At 35.1% G+C, this 19074-nt stretch overlaps 1 protein-coding gene across 1 annotated transcript; it reads right to left on the reverse strand.

Moving 5' to 3' along the window:
• Nucleotides 1-2679: 2679 nt before the first annotated feature.
• Nucleotides 2680-8485, reverse strand: LOC127265984 (uncharacterized). The gene is made up of 6 exons (XM_051296045.1): nucleotides 8345-8485; nucleotides 8134-8236; nucleotides 4410-4714; nucleotides 3911-4207; nucleotides 3374-3751; nucleotides 2680-3183 (listed from the first exon to the last, which is right to left on the reverse strand). Exons 1-6 carry the CDS (start codon nucleotides 8483-8485, stop codon nucleotides 2680-2682), a joined length of 1728 nt encoding a protein of 575 aa, XP_051152002.1.
• Nucleotides 8486-19074: the final 10589 nt, after the last annotated feature.

The following is a 19074-nucleotide window of genomic DNA, read 5'->3' on the forward strand; positions in this document are numbered from 1 at the left end:
TATTTGGGGGTGGTGGCGAAGGTCCTGTAAAAAGACTGCAACTCCAGCGAGTTCCATGTCTCCGCTGCATTCAATTTATCCTCCATCTCCTAGGATGAATAGTGGAATGGCCACCCCAGGACTCAGTTGATTTGCCTCACCGAGCAGTCCACCCATTTTTCTCTAACATAGATGTTCTTCGGACTCTCAAATTGGATCATGTCCGTATAAAATTCCCTCACCAGTGTCACATCACTGGATCCTTGAGATTTTGGATCAACCAAGTCAGGCCCCGCTCCTTTATCTAGGCAGCGAGCGGGCCTGAGATGTTTTATATGACGAATCCACACTCACAAAGGATTTTCATGGCCTTTGTTATTTCATAGGTCGCCGCCGCTTCCAAGCTAGCAAAATGAATTGTGTCATATTGCTTAGAAGCTAGTACCGCCTTCGCTTCCTTGGTGACGTCCTTCATTGTTATTTTCTTCGCTTTGAAGGCCTTCATTATTTCTCCAGTGGCTTAACGAGCGAACTCCTGATCGATTTCCTTCTTGCTGAATTCCTTCAAATTCTTATATCTCAGCCACCAGGCTCACCAGATACCTCTGATCCGTTTCGTCTGTGCATTCAAATCTTAGGTAATCCTCCGGAACTCTGGGATGAATTTTCAGAATTCTATGGATTTCAGCTTCCTCAGGTCGCTCCAATTCTTAGTCAATTCCAAAACTCTTCTTTGCTTGTAGTAAGCCTTCGGCGGTGCGGGTTCAACGAATTCCGCAGAGCTTGTTTCCACCACCTTCCTTCTGTCAGTGGAAAAAATCCTCTAAATTTTTTTTCCAAATTTTCACTTCAACTTTTTCAAACTCCTCATTCACACTTATCTTCCTCTCGCTTGGACCTATGGTGATGGGTTTTAGACAACCTATACTTTATCCCAGAAAAACAGAGCAATGACATAATACTTGCAAACCTGCAATATTAGTCCAAAAATGGATAAAATTTCAAATAAAAAGGTACAAATATCCTATTATTCACTTATTTGAACGCTATTTTCTCATCCCACAACAAAACATAACATTTTAGGGAGGGTTTCATTGTGAAAAAGGGAGAAAATCACAAACTTATGAAAATCCATAAAAAGATGAAAGATTTATCTATAGAAAAGAAGAATATTATATATTATATCTAAATCCAACATATGACAAACTTAGAATCACAAAAAATCAAGTTATAGAAATTTTGCAAAAGTTCAAAGAACAGTGATTTTCACAAAAAAAAAAGGGAAAATTGATTATGCATTGTTGAGTGTAAAATCATAAGAAATAAACCATAAAATCGAGTAATTAGACCAAGGAGAACCTAGATCTTACCTCAGATTTATTTAAAATCAGTTTAAAAGTGAAGATTTTTCGAATTTGGGAACATGGGGAAAATGACTGAGTGATGGGGTATTTATAGAAGAGGGTCTTCGCTCACTTACTGCGTGACGTAAGCGGTGGACAGTTCAGCTTCTCTCAGTCCAGTATTATTATATTAATATAAAGGCTTAAGGGTGGGTTACTGGGTGGGTGAGCGGTTAAAACACTACTTCTAATTATCCTAAGTGTGACAAAGAAGCGATTGGGCAAGCGGTACTCGCTGAGCGATAACACTCCTCCAGTATATATCAGGGTGAAACAAGCGAAAGGAAGGTTAGCTTGGGTCAGACTCAAGTTAGAAGTTAAAAACCTACCTAAGCTATTCTAGAAAAACGATAACAAAGCAATTATAATTTTATTCTACTGAAAGCGATAACTCTATTCCTATCAAAGCGTTATACTAACTACGAAAGCAAGAATTTCAATTCCTATCAAAGCAATAAAATATAACTATAAAAGCGACAAAATATTATTAGGAAAGAGATTAAAGAAAGCAAGTAAACCTTTTGGCGGATATAAGATTAGGCAATTCTGGATTTAGTTAAGTTCTGATCACGGAACGAGTTTTTGAACTTCAATAAGATCAATCTCTGCTTCGGTCCGCTACAGTACAGGCCCTTCAATATAAGGTTTCAGTCTCGCTCTGTTGACGAGGAATGAATCGCTTTCCCTTGGGTTATCCACATCACTGATTCTGATGGTTCCGCTTGGCAAAATCCCTCAGTGAATTCTTTCTTCTTCAACTTCCTATTGTGATAGAACTTCATTCTTTCCTTGTAAATTTTGGCTTTTTTGTATGCAAGAAACCAGAACTCAATTAGGTCTACTAATCGCTTGGCACACTTATGCTGGGTAGGCAACAAATCAAAATTTAGATACTTAATGGCCTAGTACACTCGATGTTCGAGTTCCAGTGGGAAGTAGCATGTTTTTCCGTGAACCAACCAATAGGGAGACACCTCAATTAGCGCCTTAAAGGCTATTCTATAGGCCCATAACGCATCATCTAATTTTTCATCCCAATTTTTACGACTCTTGTTGACTGTGGTCTGGAGGATATGCTTGATTTCTCTTTTAGAAACTTCCACCTGACCGTTTGCTTATGGGTGATAGGGAACAGTTAGATGTTGGCGAACCCCATAGTTTTGAAGGCAAGTCTGCAGCGCCTTGTTTACAAAATGGGTGCTTCATCGCTGATAATAGTCCTAGGAACCCCGAATCTTGGATAAATTATGTATTTTAGGAAGCAGACCACTGAGCGAGAATCATTAGTAAGGAGCGTCTATGCTTCAACCCACTTGCTCACATAATCCACTGCCACTATGATATAGAGTTTTCCATTCAAATTCGGAAATGGTCCCATAAATTCTATTCCCCAAACATTAAATAATTCCACAAACAAGATTCTAGTATGAGGCATCTCATCTTCCTTTAAGATAGAGCCTAGTCTCTGACACTTGTCACAAGCATTGGCAAAGGCATCAACATCTCTTTGTAGAGTTGGCCAAAAGAAACCAGACTGCAGACCTTTGACCGCTATGCGCGAGCCAGCAAAATGCCCTCCTACATGGAAGCCATGACATTCATTCAAAATCAAGAGGAGCTCTAATTCTGCTACACAGCGATGGATAATCCCATCAGAGCCGATGTTGAACAAGTAAGGTTCATCCCAAAAATAGTCCTTTGCTAAGCTTAAAAGACGCTTCTTTTCCCTATGGACAATATGAGTGGTAAAATGTCTTGTGGCCAAGAAATTTGCCAGATTTGAAAACCATGGCTCCTTCCCCTGCACAAGGAATAATTTCGCAAAAAATCATTATACCTGGGGATGTGTCCTACGGTTTTCGAAGTAAACTAAGATGGTCAGCAACAAAATTTTCTTTCCCTTTCCGGTCCTTGATTTCTATGTCAAACTCTTGAAGTAAGAAAAAACGGGCCTTGGTCTGTTTCTTCTCCATAAAAAATTTTATCGCTACATGATCAGTGTGAACTATGGTCTTGCTCCCGATCATATATTGTCTGAACTTCTTGAAAGCGAAGAAATTTGCTAGTAGCTCTTTCTCAGTTGTAGTGTAATTCCTTTGAGCGGAGTCCAACATCCTACTGGAATAATAAATGACATTCAGCTTGGACTCCACCTTCTGTCCAAGTACAGCGCCAACGGAATATTCGCTTTCATCCGTCATCAACTCGAATGGCTTGCGCCACACTGGTGCCGAAATGATGGGAGCGGTGGTGAGTTTGGTGAGTTTCTCCTTCAAAATTATGAAAGCCTCCTCACACTCGCTCGAACACTCAAATTTAGCATCTTTGCACAGCAGTGCAGTGAGCGGTTGAGTAATTTTGCTGAAGTCCTTAGTAAAGCGACGGTAGAATCCGACATGACCAAGAAAAATTCTAACTCATTTTTCATTCGAGGGAACTGGCATTATTTCAATTACACTAACTTTTGATCTGTCCACCTCAATTCCGGCAAGCGAGATCTTATGGCCAAGAACAATTCATTCATTTACCATTAAATGGCACTTCTCCCAGTTCAGCACGAGATTAGTCTCAATGCAGCGGAGGAGCACTCTATCCAAATTACTCAGGCATCTGGAAAAGGTTTTGTCATATACTGAGAAATAATCCATAAACACTTCTATGCAAGAGTCCATGAGATCACGACCTACAAGCTTCTTAAGGCATTGATCAAGGAACGGCAACGGAAAATGATCCTTCTTTGTCGCTATATTCAGCCTTCTGTAATCGATACAGACTCTCCATCCTGTAACTGGTCTTTTCTTGAAGACCTCCCCATCATCATTAGTCTGTTCGACAAAGCCTCATTTCTTGACGACCACCTGGGTTGAGCCGACCCGTTGGTTGTCATTAATATGATAGATAATACCTGCATAAAAAAGCTTGATTACCTCTTTTTTTCACAACTTCTTGCATATTCTCGTTAAGAGGTCGCTAAGGCTGTCTGCATAGCATCGCATCAGCTTTAAGTCTAATATGGTACATACACACCGCTGGGCTAATTTCTTTGATATATGAGATCTTCCATGCAAACACCGTCTTTCTTCTCTTAAGAATGGATAGGAGTTGAGCCTTTTGGTCTGGCATAAGCGAGGCATAGATTATCAGTGGATAAGTCTCCTCTGGGCCAAGAAAAACATATATCAGATATTCTGGTAGCTTCTTCAACTCCTCCCTTGCTGTAGATTCACTTTCCGGGTCTCGCTTTGCTTGCTCTATAGACTCAGTGGGTATAGGTGAGCTATCGCTCCGCTCATATGAGTCCTCAAGCTTCCTCAGCACAAACGAATCATTCTCTGAAATTTTCTCAAGAAATTCTAAAGTTAAACTATTCTTAAGAGAAGTTAATTCATTTAATTCATCGATAAAATTCACAATTTTCTTCCTGAGGTTGGCGTAATGCTTTGTTCATGGAAAACATGAATTTATTTTCACCTATGCTCAGTGTGATTTTCCCTTGCATGACATTGATATTAGCCTGAGGGTGGCAAGAAAAGGTCTTCCCAAAATTATTGGAATTTCGAGATACTCACTCATTTCCATGATTATAAAATCTGCAGGGAAGATAAATTTATTTACTTGCACAAGTACATCATAAAAAATCCCTTGTGGGAGTCTTGTTGATTTATCGGCAAGTTTAATTACAGTTCTACATGGCTCAAGTTCATAAAGCCTTAATTTACTAAAAAAAAAGAAAGACATAAGATTGATACAAGCTCCTAAGTCACATAGTGCCCTAATCGGTTTCAAGTTCCCTATAGTACAAATAATAAGAAAACTCCCAGGATCGTTGAGTTACTTAGGTAGCTCCTCACTAAACATGGCGCTGCACACACCATCCAGCTGCACTGCTGCATCTTTAATAAACTTAGCCTATTGTGGTATATGCAACAAAGCATCAACAAGTGAAATAGTGACTTTAAGACTACAAAAAGTGTGCACAAACATTTCAAACTCCTTAGAATTGTCCTTTCTCCCGAACCTAGCTGGAAAAGGGGCCCTAGCTATCGCTGGGGTTGGCTCATTTTCTTTCTGAGTTGTCATCTATGTGACGTGCGTCGCTCGTGGCTTAGTTGGACAAACTTCCTTGTTTGGCACTTGGTTAGTGTCATCCTATACATGTAATCTATTTAAAACAACTGGGGTGAAAGAGAAATTAGTACCTCTGTTTGGCAGCGGTGATGATAATGTTCGCTTCCCTCCCATGATCTCTATAGCCTTTGCTTGATTCGGGACAGTCTCAACTGTCCCAATCAACATTCCTTTCTACTTTAGCTTGATCTCTTCAGCTATATACCTGACCTACATTTCAAGCATTTTGATCGAAACAGATGTATTCCTTTGGAACTCCTGGTTTGCCAGCTCCGTGTTCCTTCATAGTTCCTCCAGACTCAGCGGATGATTAGTCGATGTGGCAGGTTGGGCAAAAACAGGTTCCTGCTGTGGAAAGTAGGGGGGTCTGATAGTAAGGTGGTTGCGGATAATATCTGACGCGGCCATCCATGCTCAGAAAAACGATTATTGAAGATGGATGTGCTAGACATTACAATTCATTTTTATTCAACTCAAAAGTCACCGAACTGAGTCATCCCGAGGCCATGATCACAAGAGCCGAGACTTCAGGACTAAGACAACAGATTTTGGAAGAATCTCAAAGTTACCATATTATATATTACCTTTTATTATAAGTTTATATATAGTATAATTTCATATCCAGAACTTTCCTTATTATTTGTTTCTTATTGTTATTATTTGTTTCCTTATATTTAGACTTAGCTTTTATTTGTTTCCTTTATTATTTGTTGCATTTTATTTTCTTCAAGGACCTCTATATAAGTTCATTGTCTATCATTGTAATAGAGTAGAGTGAATCTTAAATAAAATTTCTTTATTGTTCCCTCTCAATATTTGTCTAGTGCTAGGATATGATTTCCTCCCACTTAGATATGTCAAATCGGGTTTTTGGAGTGATTCTATCGGTTTGTGGCTTCAATCATTTTGTAGTGGGATTTAGCCTATTGTTTGTGTTTTAACTATGGTTTTGATTTCAGGTCCGAGACTTATTCTCGTTGTTGGTTATCATCCATGTTAATTCACATTTTCTGCACTATCTTTTCTTCTTTATCCTCAATTCTTTCAAATCGGGTCTTTGGAGTGATTCCATCGGTTTGTGGCTTCCACCCATTGCAGTGGGATTTAGCCTATTGTTTGTGTTTTAACTATGGTTTTGATTTCAAGTCCGAGACTTATTTTCATGGTTGGTTATCATCCATGTTAATTCGCATTCTCTTCATTATCATTTCTTCTTTATTCTGCCTTCTTTCACCTATATTCCGAACCATTGATTCTCCATTGAACTTTTTGGCTAAGGAAATTATTATGGGCATAATTATACACGGTCGGGCCGTGCCATCTGGTATCAGACCTTTGCGCTCAGGTTTTCTATCTACTTGAGTCGTCCTTAGTCGATTTTGTTAGAAAATAAATTCAATTTCTGGTATTTGTCAATTGTTTTGTTCTCTAAAAAAAATTTTATTTGTCTACTTTGTTTTAGATTTTTCTAGCTATTGTCTTTAGGAAAATTGAGTCTTCTTGTGAGCCATAGAGTTGATGGATATCCTATTCGGGAAAACAAGAGTACTTTCCAAGAAGAGGGGAATGACACGGCCGTCCAAGCTCAGAAAAATGATTATTGAAGATGGATGTGCTAGACATTACAATTCATTTTTATCCGACTCAAAGGTCATCGAACCGAGTCATCCCGAGGCCATGATCACAAGAGCCGGGACTTCAGGACTAAGACAACAGATTTTGGAAGAATCTCAAAGTTACCTTATTATATATTACCTTTTATTATAAGTTTCTATATAGTATAATTTCATATCTAGAACTTTTCTTATTTTTATTATCTGTTTCCTTATATTTAGACTTAGCTTTTATTTGTTTCTTTTATTATTTGTTGCCTTTTATTTTCCTCAAGGACCTCTATATAAGGTCCTTATCTATAATTGTAATAGAGTAGAGTGAATCTTAAATAAAATTTTTTTATTGTTCCCTCTCAATATTTTTCTAGTGCTAGGATGTGATTTCCTCCCACTTAGATATGTCAAATCGGGTCTTTTGAGTGATTCTATCGGTTCGTGGCTTCCAATCCTTTTGTAGTGGGATTTAGCCTATTGTTTGTGTTTTAACTATGGTTTTGATTTCAGGTCCGAGACTTATTCTCGTTGTTGGTTATCATCCATGTTAATTCACATTCTATGCACTATCTTTTCTTCTTTATCCTCTCTTCTTTCAAATCGGGTCTTTGGAGTGATTCCATCGGTTCGTGGCTTCCACTCATTTGCAGTGGGATTTAGCCTATTGTTTGTATTTTAAATATGGTTTTGATTTTAAGTCCGAGACTTATTCTCGTGGTTGGTTATCATCCATGTTAATTCACATTCTCTGCACTATCATTTCTTCTTTATTCTCCCTTCTTTCACCTATATTTCGAACCATTGGTTCTCCATTGAACTTTGTGGCTAAGGAAATTATTATGGGCATAATTATACACGGCCGGGCCGTGTCAATATCCCCCCTAATAGTATTGCGGCGCAGAAAAATGCTGCGACTGATGAAATTGTTGTTGAGGACATGGGCTGACAGGCCTTTGGGGTTGCCCCTTCTGGAACTGCTGGTACTGAGGAGCATTCTTATTGGCCATGTAAAAGACCTCCGCTAGTTTTGAGCCTGCTCAGCTGAGCTCTTAGCAACCTGCGGGCCAGATTGGTCAACATAGGTGCGCACTCTTCAGTGGCCACGACTTCATTTGTTACCTGTTTATTTTTGTTACCAAACAGATCCTGTTTGACGAGCTTAGCCAGCTACTTAATCTGGATAGAAAAATTGTCTATCCGCGTGTCTTATGAAACAGTAGCAGGAACCTGATAAAGACCCATTGATGGCTCAGGCCTTCTGGTTTCCGGCCAACTAGTCTTATTGGCCACCATCTTTTCTATCAGTGCCCTCATTTCGGAAGCGCACCTCCCCATCAGCGAGCTACCTGCCGCTGCCTCCAGAGACATCCGTAACTCGGGGGTGATCCTTGAATAGAAGATCTAGAGCTCTATAAAGTCAGGAATCTCATGGTAATGGCAGTTACGGAGTAGGTGCTTGTAGCGGCTCCAAGCTTTGGGCAGTGTCTCATCAGTAGCCATCTTGAAACTAAGGATTTCATTCCTCTGGCTGATGGTTTTTGACACTGGATGATATTTGCTCATGAAGGCCTGAGCTGCTTCCTTGAATGTTCCAGGAATTGGGTAGAGGTTATCAAACCACTTCCTGGCTTCACCTTTTAAGGAAAATGGAAACATAATTAGTTTGACAGCGTCCTCCAGATTTCGAGGTGGCAGCAATCCTGTTGAACTTCTGAAGGTTCTCATAAGGGCTTTCATTGAGCAGCCCATGAAATTGGCTCTAGCTGGCCAGGTCTACTAGCGATGGCTTCACCTCATAATTTCCAGTGCCTTTGGGCGCATAACTTGTACTTAAAGTGTTATCTAGGAATGATAGTGAACGTTCATCGGGACTTCAGCAAGTGGGCGATCAGCAGCCCTGTGTCCCTAAAATTTTCTCTTGTGGGGCTCAGCAGTAGATGGAAGGGAGTGATGGCAGCGAGAGTCGCAGCGGCGCGAGCAACTTGTGTCACTTGGGTAGTGATAAACGCGGCCTCTGCAGCTTGAGCTTGCTCGACCTGAGCAAGATGCGCTTGCATTCCAGCCATTCCCTGTTAGCGTCCTAACGAGCTGCTCTTCAGTAGCCGTCAGGACATGGGGAAGAGTAGGAGGCTGGAGTACAGTGGAGACATGGAGCGGCACCTTCTGCAAAGATGTAGATGCGGCAGAGTTAGAAGATGTCCCAACGGCAGTCTGAAAAGCCGAGACAGTGGTGGCAGGAGCAGCTTTGTTTCCTTGGTTTGCCATGATCCGTTCTCTTGTTACTTCTCAAATTAGACGTCTTTGAGTGCGAGAAGAAGGAGTAGGACTGGTTTCACACTAAAAACGCTTAGGACCCCTAAATTAAAGATTGTCGCATCATAAAGAGAGTTAGTACAACAAGAAAAAATTTAAAGAATTAGATAATAACAAAATTTAAGGTAAATTATGGCGCATCACTTGATTAATTCAAGACTCAATTTTTGACTTAAAAAAACCCCGGCAACGGAACCAAATTATGATACAACAAAATTATGATGTTTGAAGTTAAAACAATGAATTTCTTATGAGTTTCTTGAATGGAATGTGTATTATTGGACATTTTCAGATATAAATGGTGAAAATGAAGTTGTAGACCCTAAATCGCAATATCACAATTATTTATACTCTTTTACTGGTGAGTTTCTAGGTCAAACAAAGAGATTTTAAGTCGCAAAATTTAAATCAAGAATTTCAATGCAGGTAACGCGCAACAAAAAGCAGTAAGATGACTCACTGTCAAGGTAGCCGAAAAGTTAATTAAAACAGATTTTAAAGAAAAACAAATAAAGAGGAGCGGTTAGTGGTGCATCAGTGAAGGCAGGGGGCGAGTTATGAATGTAGCGAGAGCGGTGGTGAGCGGAGGCGAGCGATGAATGCAGCGAGAGCGGTGGTGAGCGGAGGCGAGCTGATGAAGGGGAGCAGGTTATAGTTATATGCATACATGATAAGGTTACGCCTCATCATTCCCAAACGATCGACGAGTTGATCGGACTCGACGAGTAGTTTCATTTAACAATTGGACTCAATACCCAACAAGCGATTAGACAAATTAATATAATGAATTTCAACTCAAAACATGTAATTTACAAATATTCAGCCAACTAACCAATAAAAACATCAATCAAGAATCATGATTTGTTGAAAATTAAACAAAAGTTTTCAAGTTTGCTCATAAAATATTTTCATCCAAACATTTTTATTTGACAACTAAAGAAGGAATGAAAATATTAACATCCAATAAATTCATTATAATCATATTTTCTTTTCCAAAAGTCATAAACTAGGTTATGACAAAATTAAAATTTCTAATCCATTTCACAAACTTTTCATTTTTCATAAACCCAAAAGAACATCCTAATTAACTTACTAAAACAAATAACAAAATCAAATACTTTTAGAATAAATTTATTTAAAAATAAATTGAAAAGTATCACATAGAATCAACATATAAATGCAGAATGTCTTATCATTTAAGTAAAATTCATCTTACAGACAGACCTTAGAAGATGAGACCAAAAGGATGAGGTCTCGTGGAGAAAACTTTCAAGGGTGAAGACGGAGGCTGCTAAGGTGAACCCGGAGGAGGAAAGAACATGCTGAAACTAATTTTAATTTTTCTCTCTCTGGCCTATTTTTTTATTCGCCATCTCTTGGGCTTAAAATCGCCCAAAATTCAATTTACCTTTAAATTTTAACTCAAATTATCAATTCTTACACCAAATTATAAATTTAGCTCGAAAAAAAAAAAATTGTCCGACTACAATTCGAACTTCGACAAGTTTCGACAATTATTTTACAGGGTTTTACACTCCAATTCACCGTTTTATTTTCTTTTATATAAATATGTATTTGCGTATTGTTATATATTACATAAGTGTGCTATAACATTTTCTAAGTAAAATAAAATTTATGAATAGCATTATATTGAATACATATTCTCTTTACTAAATTTATGTATAATTTATTTATAATATTTTTTTCATTGCATGCGAATGTACTTGTTTGAATGTTTATAATAGTTTAAAAATAATAATATTTTATTGGTTACTAAAATTGTGTGTAAGATAGTTTTGGTAATTTTTTTTTAACTTTATGTATATGTATATGTATAATGATATGTTTGTATTTAAATAAAAATTAAATATATTTTGGTATTAATGTGTAGTTATATTTACGATAATAAAAAGTAAATATTGTTTAATATAACAAACGAAAATAATAAAAAAGAGTACCTTCAATTCTGACGGAAAAAGTAACAATTTTATTCGTTTATAATTTATTATTTATTCTAACAAATAATAATCAATTTAATCTTATTATCATTTTTTTTTACCCCATTATATTTTAGCTAATTTTTTAATAGATTTTCTATAATATCTATTTTACTTTTTACTTTTTACTTATATACTTTTATATTCATTTTTTTTTAAATCTTTTATATCCATATAAAAATACATTTCATTAACAAAGTAAGTATTACTCTCTCCTCTTAATGTATCTAGTCGCCATTTTAAAATTTGTCCATTATCAATATATTCAATTTTTATAAAAATGTAATTATATTTCTTATTTTAATAAAAAAAAAATACCCTAATGTTATAAAATATATAACAAATTAAATATAGTATATAAAATTGTATATGTATAAATGTAAGTATAGTCGTGGGTGTATGTATGTATGAATTGTATAATATATATCCATATATATTAGAGAGGAAGATAGAGAGGTTGAGATATACAAAGAGAGAGAGTGAATTCAAAAGCCAAAATCGTGTATCACTTTTTCATTTCTAAAAAAATAGCATATTTATACGCAAGTTCAATCATGCTTAGTCATTCTTGACAATACATGCATCTATACATTTGCATAATACATGTCATAACGCTTCCTTTTAAATGTCCTTTAATGTGCAATGAATACACCTCATTAAAATTTTACTAGAAAAAATTTATTGAGATAAAAATTCTCGTGAAGGAAGAAGAGTATGATATTCATGTATTAAAAATACTCTCCCTGATGCGGACATCACTTAAAATCTCGCTTTCCCTGATGTGGATATTATTTGAAATCTTGCTCCCCTGATGTGGATATCACTTGAAGTTTCGCAACTGACGTATCCCGATGATCTTTATCAATTTCTCGAACGTTGCAGTCGGTAAAACCTTGGTTAGTAAATCTTCTAAATTATCATTGGATCGAATTTGTAACACATTTATTTCACTATTTTTCTGAAGATGATGAGTAAATAAAATTTTGGTGAAATATGTTCCGTTCTATCTCCTTTGATATATCATTCTTCAAGTTGCGCTATACAAGCTGTATTATCTTCGTACAAAATAGTAGAAGAATTATCATTTTCAAATGTCAAACTGGAATCTTTAAAATGTGGTGAGTATTGATCTCAACCAGACACATTCTCGACTAGCCTAATGAATTGCTATTATTTCAGCATGAATCGAAGAAGTTCCGATTAATGTTTGTTTAGTAGATCTTCAGGATACCACTGTACCACCGCATGAAAATATATAATCAGTTTGAGACTTGGCTCTATACGGGTCAGAGAGATACCCAACAAATGTCGAGAATATTTTTAATATAATAAACCGAGATCAATCGTTCCTTGGAGATAACAAAAAATATGTTTTATGTATTTCCAATGTCGCTGTGTTGAAATTGCGCTAATTTTTTCTCATAAATTTATAGCAAATGTTGTGTCCGGTCTTGTACTATTAGCTAGATACATTAGTGCACCAATAGCACTTAAATATAGTACTTCAGGACCAAGTGCTTCCTCAGTCTCCTCTTTTAGTCTAAAAGAATCGTTGATAGGATCGAGAGTTCTAACGACCATTGGAGTATTTAATGAATGTGCTTTATCCATTTCAAATCGTTTCAATACCTCCTGGATATTTGTAGATTGATGGATCAAAATTCTATTTTTCAAATTTGTAAGTTGTAGACCAAGACAGAATTTTGTTTCCCCGTAATCCTTCATTTCAAACTCTATTTTCAAATATTCAATAGCTTCTTGGACCTCTTCAGGGGTTCCAATTAAATTCAAGTCATTCACACAAACAACCATTATCACAAAATTTCTCTCATTATTCTTTATAAAAACACATAGGCAAACATAATCGTTGGCATATCCTTTTTTCAATAATGATTCATTGAGACGATTATACAATATGCGACCAGATTGTTTGAGCTCATACAAACACTTTTGTAATTTAATAAAGTAACGTTCTTTTTTCTTTTGTTTTTTTTTGTATACTTCAGGTATACTGAATCCTTAAGGGATTCTCATATAAATATCAATAATATCTAATGAGCGATATAAATAGGAAGTTACGACGTTCATCAGACGCATATCCAAGTTTTCATGTACTCCCAAACTGACAAGGTTTCGAAATGTTATTTCATCCATTACTAAAGAATATGTTTCATTTAAATCTCCCGGTCTTTGTGAAAAACCTTGGGCAACAAGCCTCGCTTTATATCTGGCAATTTTATTATTTCATTTCTTTTCGAACAAATACCCATTTGTAGCCAACAGGCTTAACATCTTCAGGTGTTTGTACAATGGGTCCAAAAACTTGTCGTTTTGCTAGTGTATTCAATTTAGACTGGATCGTATCTTTCCATTTTGGTCAATCTGCTTTTTTCCGACATTGATTAACCGATCTAGGTTCAGGATCCTCGTCATTTTCTATTAAATCAAGTGCTACATTATATGCAAAAGCATTATCGATAATTATATCCTTTCGGTTCCAATATTTTCCAGTAGTAACATAATTTATTGAATTTTTAATAACATCATTCTCTTCAGGAAGTTCATTAGGATCTACTTCTTCATAAAGTTTACTAGGATCAATTCCTTCAGAAATTTACTACTTGTTTCATGAGGATTTTGATATATATTCAAATTCGTAACTCTTTCATTTGTTCATCTTTTTTTTAGATGATTCTTATCTTTAGAACCTAAAGGTTTTCCACGCTTCGTGTGTGCATTCGATTCTTTAGCATTTTGCATTTGTCTTTCAGGGATAATAATTTTTAAGGGTGTCAAAATTCAATCCGACCCGAAAAACCCAACCAGTTCGACCTGAAAATTTTCAGGTTCAGGTTTGGGTGTTTTGGGTTTGAAAAAAAATTGGATCGACCCGAACCCGAAACAAAAAAATTTGTGTCGTATTCGGGTCGGGTTTCAGGTTGACATGATAACCCGAAATAAAAATTTAGGTCACATTTTGGATTTTTGGCTGACCTGATGTTTTTGTTTTTTTTTTTAAAAGAAAAATTATAATATTTATGTTATATTAAATAAAAAATAAATTAATAAACTATAAAAGAATAAAAAGAAAAGCAAACAAAGTTAAGAATCCTACACTAATTAAGAAGAAAAGAAAAACACAGACACCATAACACCCACCGAGCCATGCAAAACAAAAACAAAAACCCTACCAAGAAGAAGCCGCACTTAAATTATTTTTTTCTCAAGTTTCATACGGCGCCGGAATTTATTTGGAGTAGTTAAATTTGAAAAACTGTTTGTTCTAGCGGTTCATCTCTTCCGGTAAACTTTTATATTTTCTCATCTATTTTATCTTTTAAATTTTTTTCTTTTCTACCTTTAAAATATAATTTATTTTTAGTTTAGTTTAAAGATTTTGGATTGTTTTTCTAAAAAAAGTTTGAATGTATGAATGATTTGCAATCTAGTTTTGATTTTTAGATTTAAAAAATATATATTTTTTATATTACTAAATTTTAAAATTTTGTTTTAATTTTCTGACTTTAGGCTAGGCTATTGAAATATTATTTTTTTTTTTAATTTCTAGATTTGTTCCGTAATAATAAATTGTTTATAAAACATAATGAAGATTAAGATGAAATATTATCTAAAATTATGTTTTGTCTGTTTTAGTTGTAATTTTTTTTATTTATAATCAAATCTCTTTTTCCTCATATTTTTATAGTACTGTAATTATTTAATCTGGTGTTTGCATACTCTGGATGTGTATTATTATAACTAGTAATAAAAATTTGTTTATGTTGTAAAGGTCATTATGAACTCAAACAAAGATCATAAGATTTTGGATGATGAAGATGAAGTCAGTATGGATCCCCAAGCCACTTTTTTGGGATCTAACTCTATAAGTCAAAAGACCGATCAAAAGAAATTGGAAGCAACATCGGGTTCCAAATGTAAAAGAAGGCTAAAGTCGAAAGTATGGCAACATTTTGAGTTGTTTCCACAAGAGGAGGGCAAACCATTGAAATGCAAGTGCAAAGCATGCGGTCATTTATTGGGGGCTGATTCAAGAAATGGTACAGGTAACTTACAACGTCACATAGATAAATGCCCAAGGATATTATCTAAAGATATTGATCAAGCTTTCTTAGACTGTGGTAATAATATTCTTGGTGTGAGGACATAAAAATAAGATCAAAAACGGTTTAGAGAGCTTCTTGTTTTAGGCATTATCAAACATGAGTTGTCTTTTCAGTTTGTGGAATATGAAGCATTTCGATCTCTTTTCACTTATTTGGAGCCACAAATCAGTCACATATCTAGGAATACTGCTGGAGCCGATATCATTAAGATGCATAAGACTGAAGCAATTAGACTTGGTGAACAAATGTGTGCATGCTCTAGTAGAATTTGTTTTACATGTAATTTGTGGACTTCTATTGCCATAGATGGTTATCTTTGCTTGACAGCACATTATATTGACGATAATTGGGTGCTGAAAAAGAAAATAATCAATTTTTCTTATATGCCACCACCTCATTCGGCAATTGCTTTATGTGATAAAATTTCTGGCTTGTTGGCTACTTGGGATATTGATACAAAAAAATGTTCATAATTACACTAGATAATGCATCATCCAATGATATATTTGCTGAAATTTTTTGGGACAGACTTTCTTTGAAGTGTAAAATTATATGTCGTGGTGAGTTTTTGCATGTTCGTTGTTGTTGTCATATTATCAATCTTATTGTGCAAGATGGGTTAAAGAATGTTGATGAAGCAGTTGAAAAGATTCGTGAATGTGTCAAATATGTGAAAAGGGAGTCAAGTACGGAAACAAAAGTTCTTGGAATCCGTTAATCAATGTTCACTTGACTCCAGGACTGCATTACGACAAGATTTGCCGACTAGGTGAAATTCTACATATTTGATGTTTTCATCTGTCTTGTATTATAAGCTTGTCTTCAATCACTTGAGATTGAGTGATTCTGATTTCAAATATTGTCCAACATCCGATAAGTGGGCAAGGATTGGAAAATTATGTTCATTTCTAGAGGTTTCTTATGCTGGATCAAATCTATTTTCTGGGGTGAAGCCTACTGCAAACTTATACTTTCCTGTGGTTTTCAAGATTGAGGTCACATTGTATCAAGGGTTGTGTAGTGATTATAAATTTTTGAAGACAATGACATCTCAGATGTTTCAGAAATTTGACAAATATTGGAGTGAGTACAACACTTTATTTGCTATTGCAGTAGTTTTTTTTATCCTAGATTCAAGTTGAATTTTATGGAGTTCTCATATTCTAACATTTATGGGCAAGACGAAACAAAATTTGAAGACATGAAGTCTAAATTGTTCTCTATGTTTGATGAGTACATGAGTTTTTCTAGCAAATCTAGTGATTCTACATCCTAGAGGAACTTTAACTCTTGAGGAAAATATTGATGCATGAAAGAAAAACGATCATATGGACATTTTAAAGGTATTTTTATTCTGAGTATTTAGTTTATTTTTATGTTTAATTATTGAATAATAAAGTTGTATATTTAAAAATATTAATGTATTTGATATTATTTATAATTACAGGAATTTTGTTCTTTCAACTTTTCAATCCTCCTACATAGTGAGCAAAAGAATGAATTGCAGTTCTATTTGGAGGAACCAAGAATCAATCCATATCATTTCATTGATGTTTTGGACTATTGGAAAGTTCATGGTTGTAGATATACTGAATTGGCGAAGATGGAACAAGATATATTAAGTGTCCCGATTTCTACTGTTGCTTCATAATCAATATTTAGCACCGGTGAATAATACTTGATCAATATCGCAGTGCAATGAAACTGGATGCAATTGAAATATTGATTTGCTGCAAAGATTGGTTATTTAGAACAAAAGGTTATTTATCATAAATATCTAGTATTTACTTTTATATAATTTACATTTAAATTTATTATTTACTTTTATTTTATATATAGAAAATAATAAGGTTGCATTGGATTATTTCACTCGTAATATTATGGAGATGTCTTCGAATGACATTGCATGAAGTACAAATTGAATCCATAGAGATGCCTTCTTTTGAGGATTATGTAAGTAATTATCTGTATTTAAGTTTATCTTATTCTATTAATTGATATCAAAAGACTGTAATGTAAGAACTCGTTCATGCTAAATAAATTGCAGTTGTAGTTGTTGTTGAAGTTTCGATTGGTATTGTTGTTGCTGAAATGCATAGGATTCGGGATTTGAATGAAATTGATTATTGATGAATTGATATTTTTGTTGCTTCTTTGTGTTTATGTTAGTGTCGATGAATTGTTAATGTTGTTGATGCAGTTGTTTTTACATTGTTGTTTCGGCCTGAATTTATGTTAAATTGTTTATGTTTATGTTGTTTGGCTAATATTGATATTTATTTTATTTATGTATTATGTTTATGTTTATTTAATTTATATTTATATTGATGTTATTTCAATACTATTTTTATTGAATTTTTTAAGGTAGTTTATAGTTTTTATTGAATTTTTTAGGTAATTTTAAAAATTTTCAGGTTTTTGGGTTTGTTTCGTGTCGGGTTCATTCGGGTTTCGGGTGACCTGAAACTAAATCAGGTTGACCTGAATCCGACCCAAAAATTTTTGTGTCATGTTTGGGTCTAGGGTTTTAGGTCAAATTTCGGGTTCGGGTCGGGTTCGGGTTGACTATTTTTCTGTTACCCCCATGGCTCAACCCGATACGAATACGACCCGAAAACACGAATTAACACCCCTAATAATTTTAGCCGTTGCATTATTTGCAGCTATATATAATCTCGTAAATCTGCTGGCATCACAAAAAGCATCAGACAATTGATTTTCTATTCGATAAAAATATAAAATTCGTTGTACTTCTAATTCACTTTGGCTATTACGAGGATCAAGAAAATTGAAAGGTACTTTCCAAGTAATTTCCTTTTTTAATTGATTAGTTTCTCCATCTAATGTAAAAAAATGCGATTCGTCAAAATGACAGTCAGCAAATCCAGCCATAAATAAATCACCAGTTAATAGTTGAAGATATTTAATAATAGATTGTGATTCATACCCGACATATATCCTTAATCTCCGTTGGGAGCTCATTTTTCTAGGTTGGGGCGGTGCTACTAGCACATAAACTGTGCACCCAAATGTTCGCAAATGTGATATATTAGGCTTTTCATTATACACCAATTGTAATGGGAGTAGCTATGATAGATTGTAGGTCTCAATTTATCAGTTTTGTTGCATGCATAATTGCATGTCCCAAGCAGATACGGAAAGTTTAAATTTCATCTACATAGGCTTGCAATTAATTGCAACATCTTTATAAGCGATTCAACTAGACCATTTTGAGTATGTACATACGGTACAAGAGCTCAATATCAATCCCAATAGACATACAATCATCATCAAATGTCTTGGATGGATATTCACCAACATTATCAAGGTGAATTTTTTTTTATTGGGTGATTTGGAAACTGTGCTCGTAATCTAATTATTTGAGCAAAAAACTTTGCAAATGCCATATTGCAGCTGGATAAGAAACATACATGCAATCATTTAGTAAATGCATCGATAAGTACCATAAAATATCAAAATGATCTGTATGGTGGATCTATTGGTGCACATATATCACCCTGAA

The sequence above is a fragment of the Andrographis paniculata genome, unplaced genomic scaffold (genome assembly GCF_009805555.1).
Source record: "Andrographis paniculata isolate CXL003 unplaced genomic scaffold, ASM980555v1 Contig74END, whole genome shotgun sequence".
NCBI lineage: Eukaryota > Viridiplantae > Streptophyta > Magnoliopsida > Lamiales > Acanthaceae > Andrographis > Andrographis paniculata.

Excerpts from the sequence above, each read along its gene's own strand:
- LOC127265984 (XM_051296045.1), bottom strand. The coding sequence starts at position 8,485 with ATGTCTCTGGAGGCAGCGGCAGGTAGCTCGCTGATGGGGAGGTGCGCT. Across the intron at positions 3,752-3,910 it reads GGGAGAAGTGCCATTTAATG|GACTTCAGCAAAATTACTCA; the intron begins GTAAATGAATGA and ends CGCTTTACTAAG. Across the intron at positions 3,184-3,373 it reads CCATAGTTCACACTGATCAT|GGGAAGGAGCCATGGTTTTC; the intron begins GTAGCGATAAAA and ends TTCCTTGTGCAG.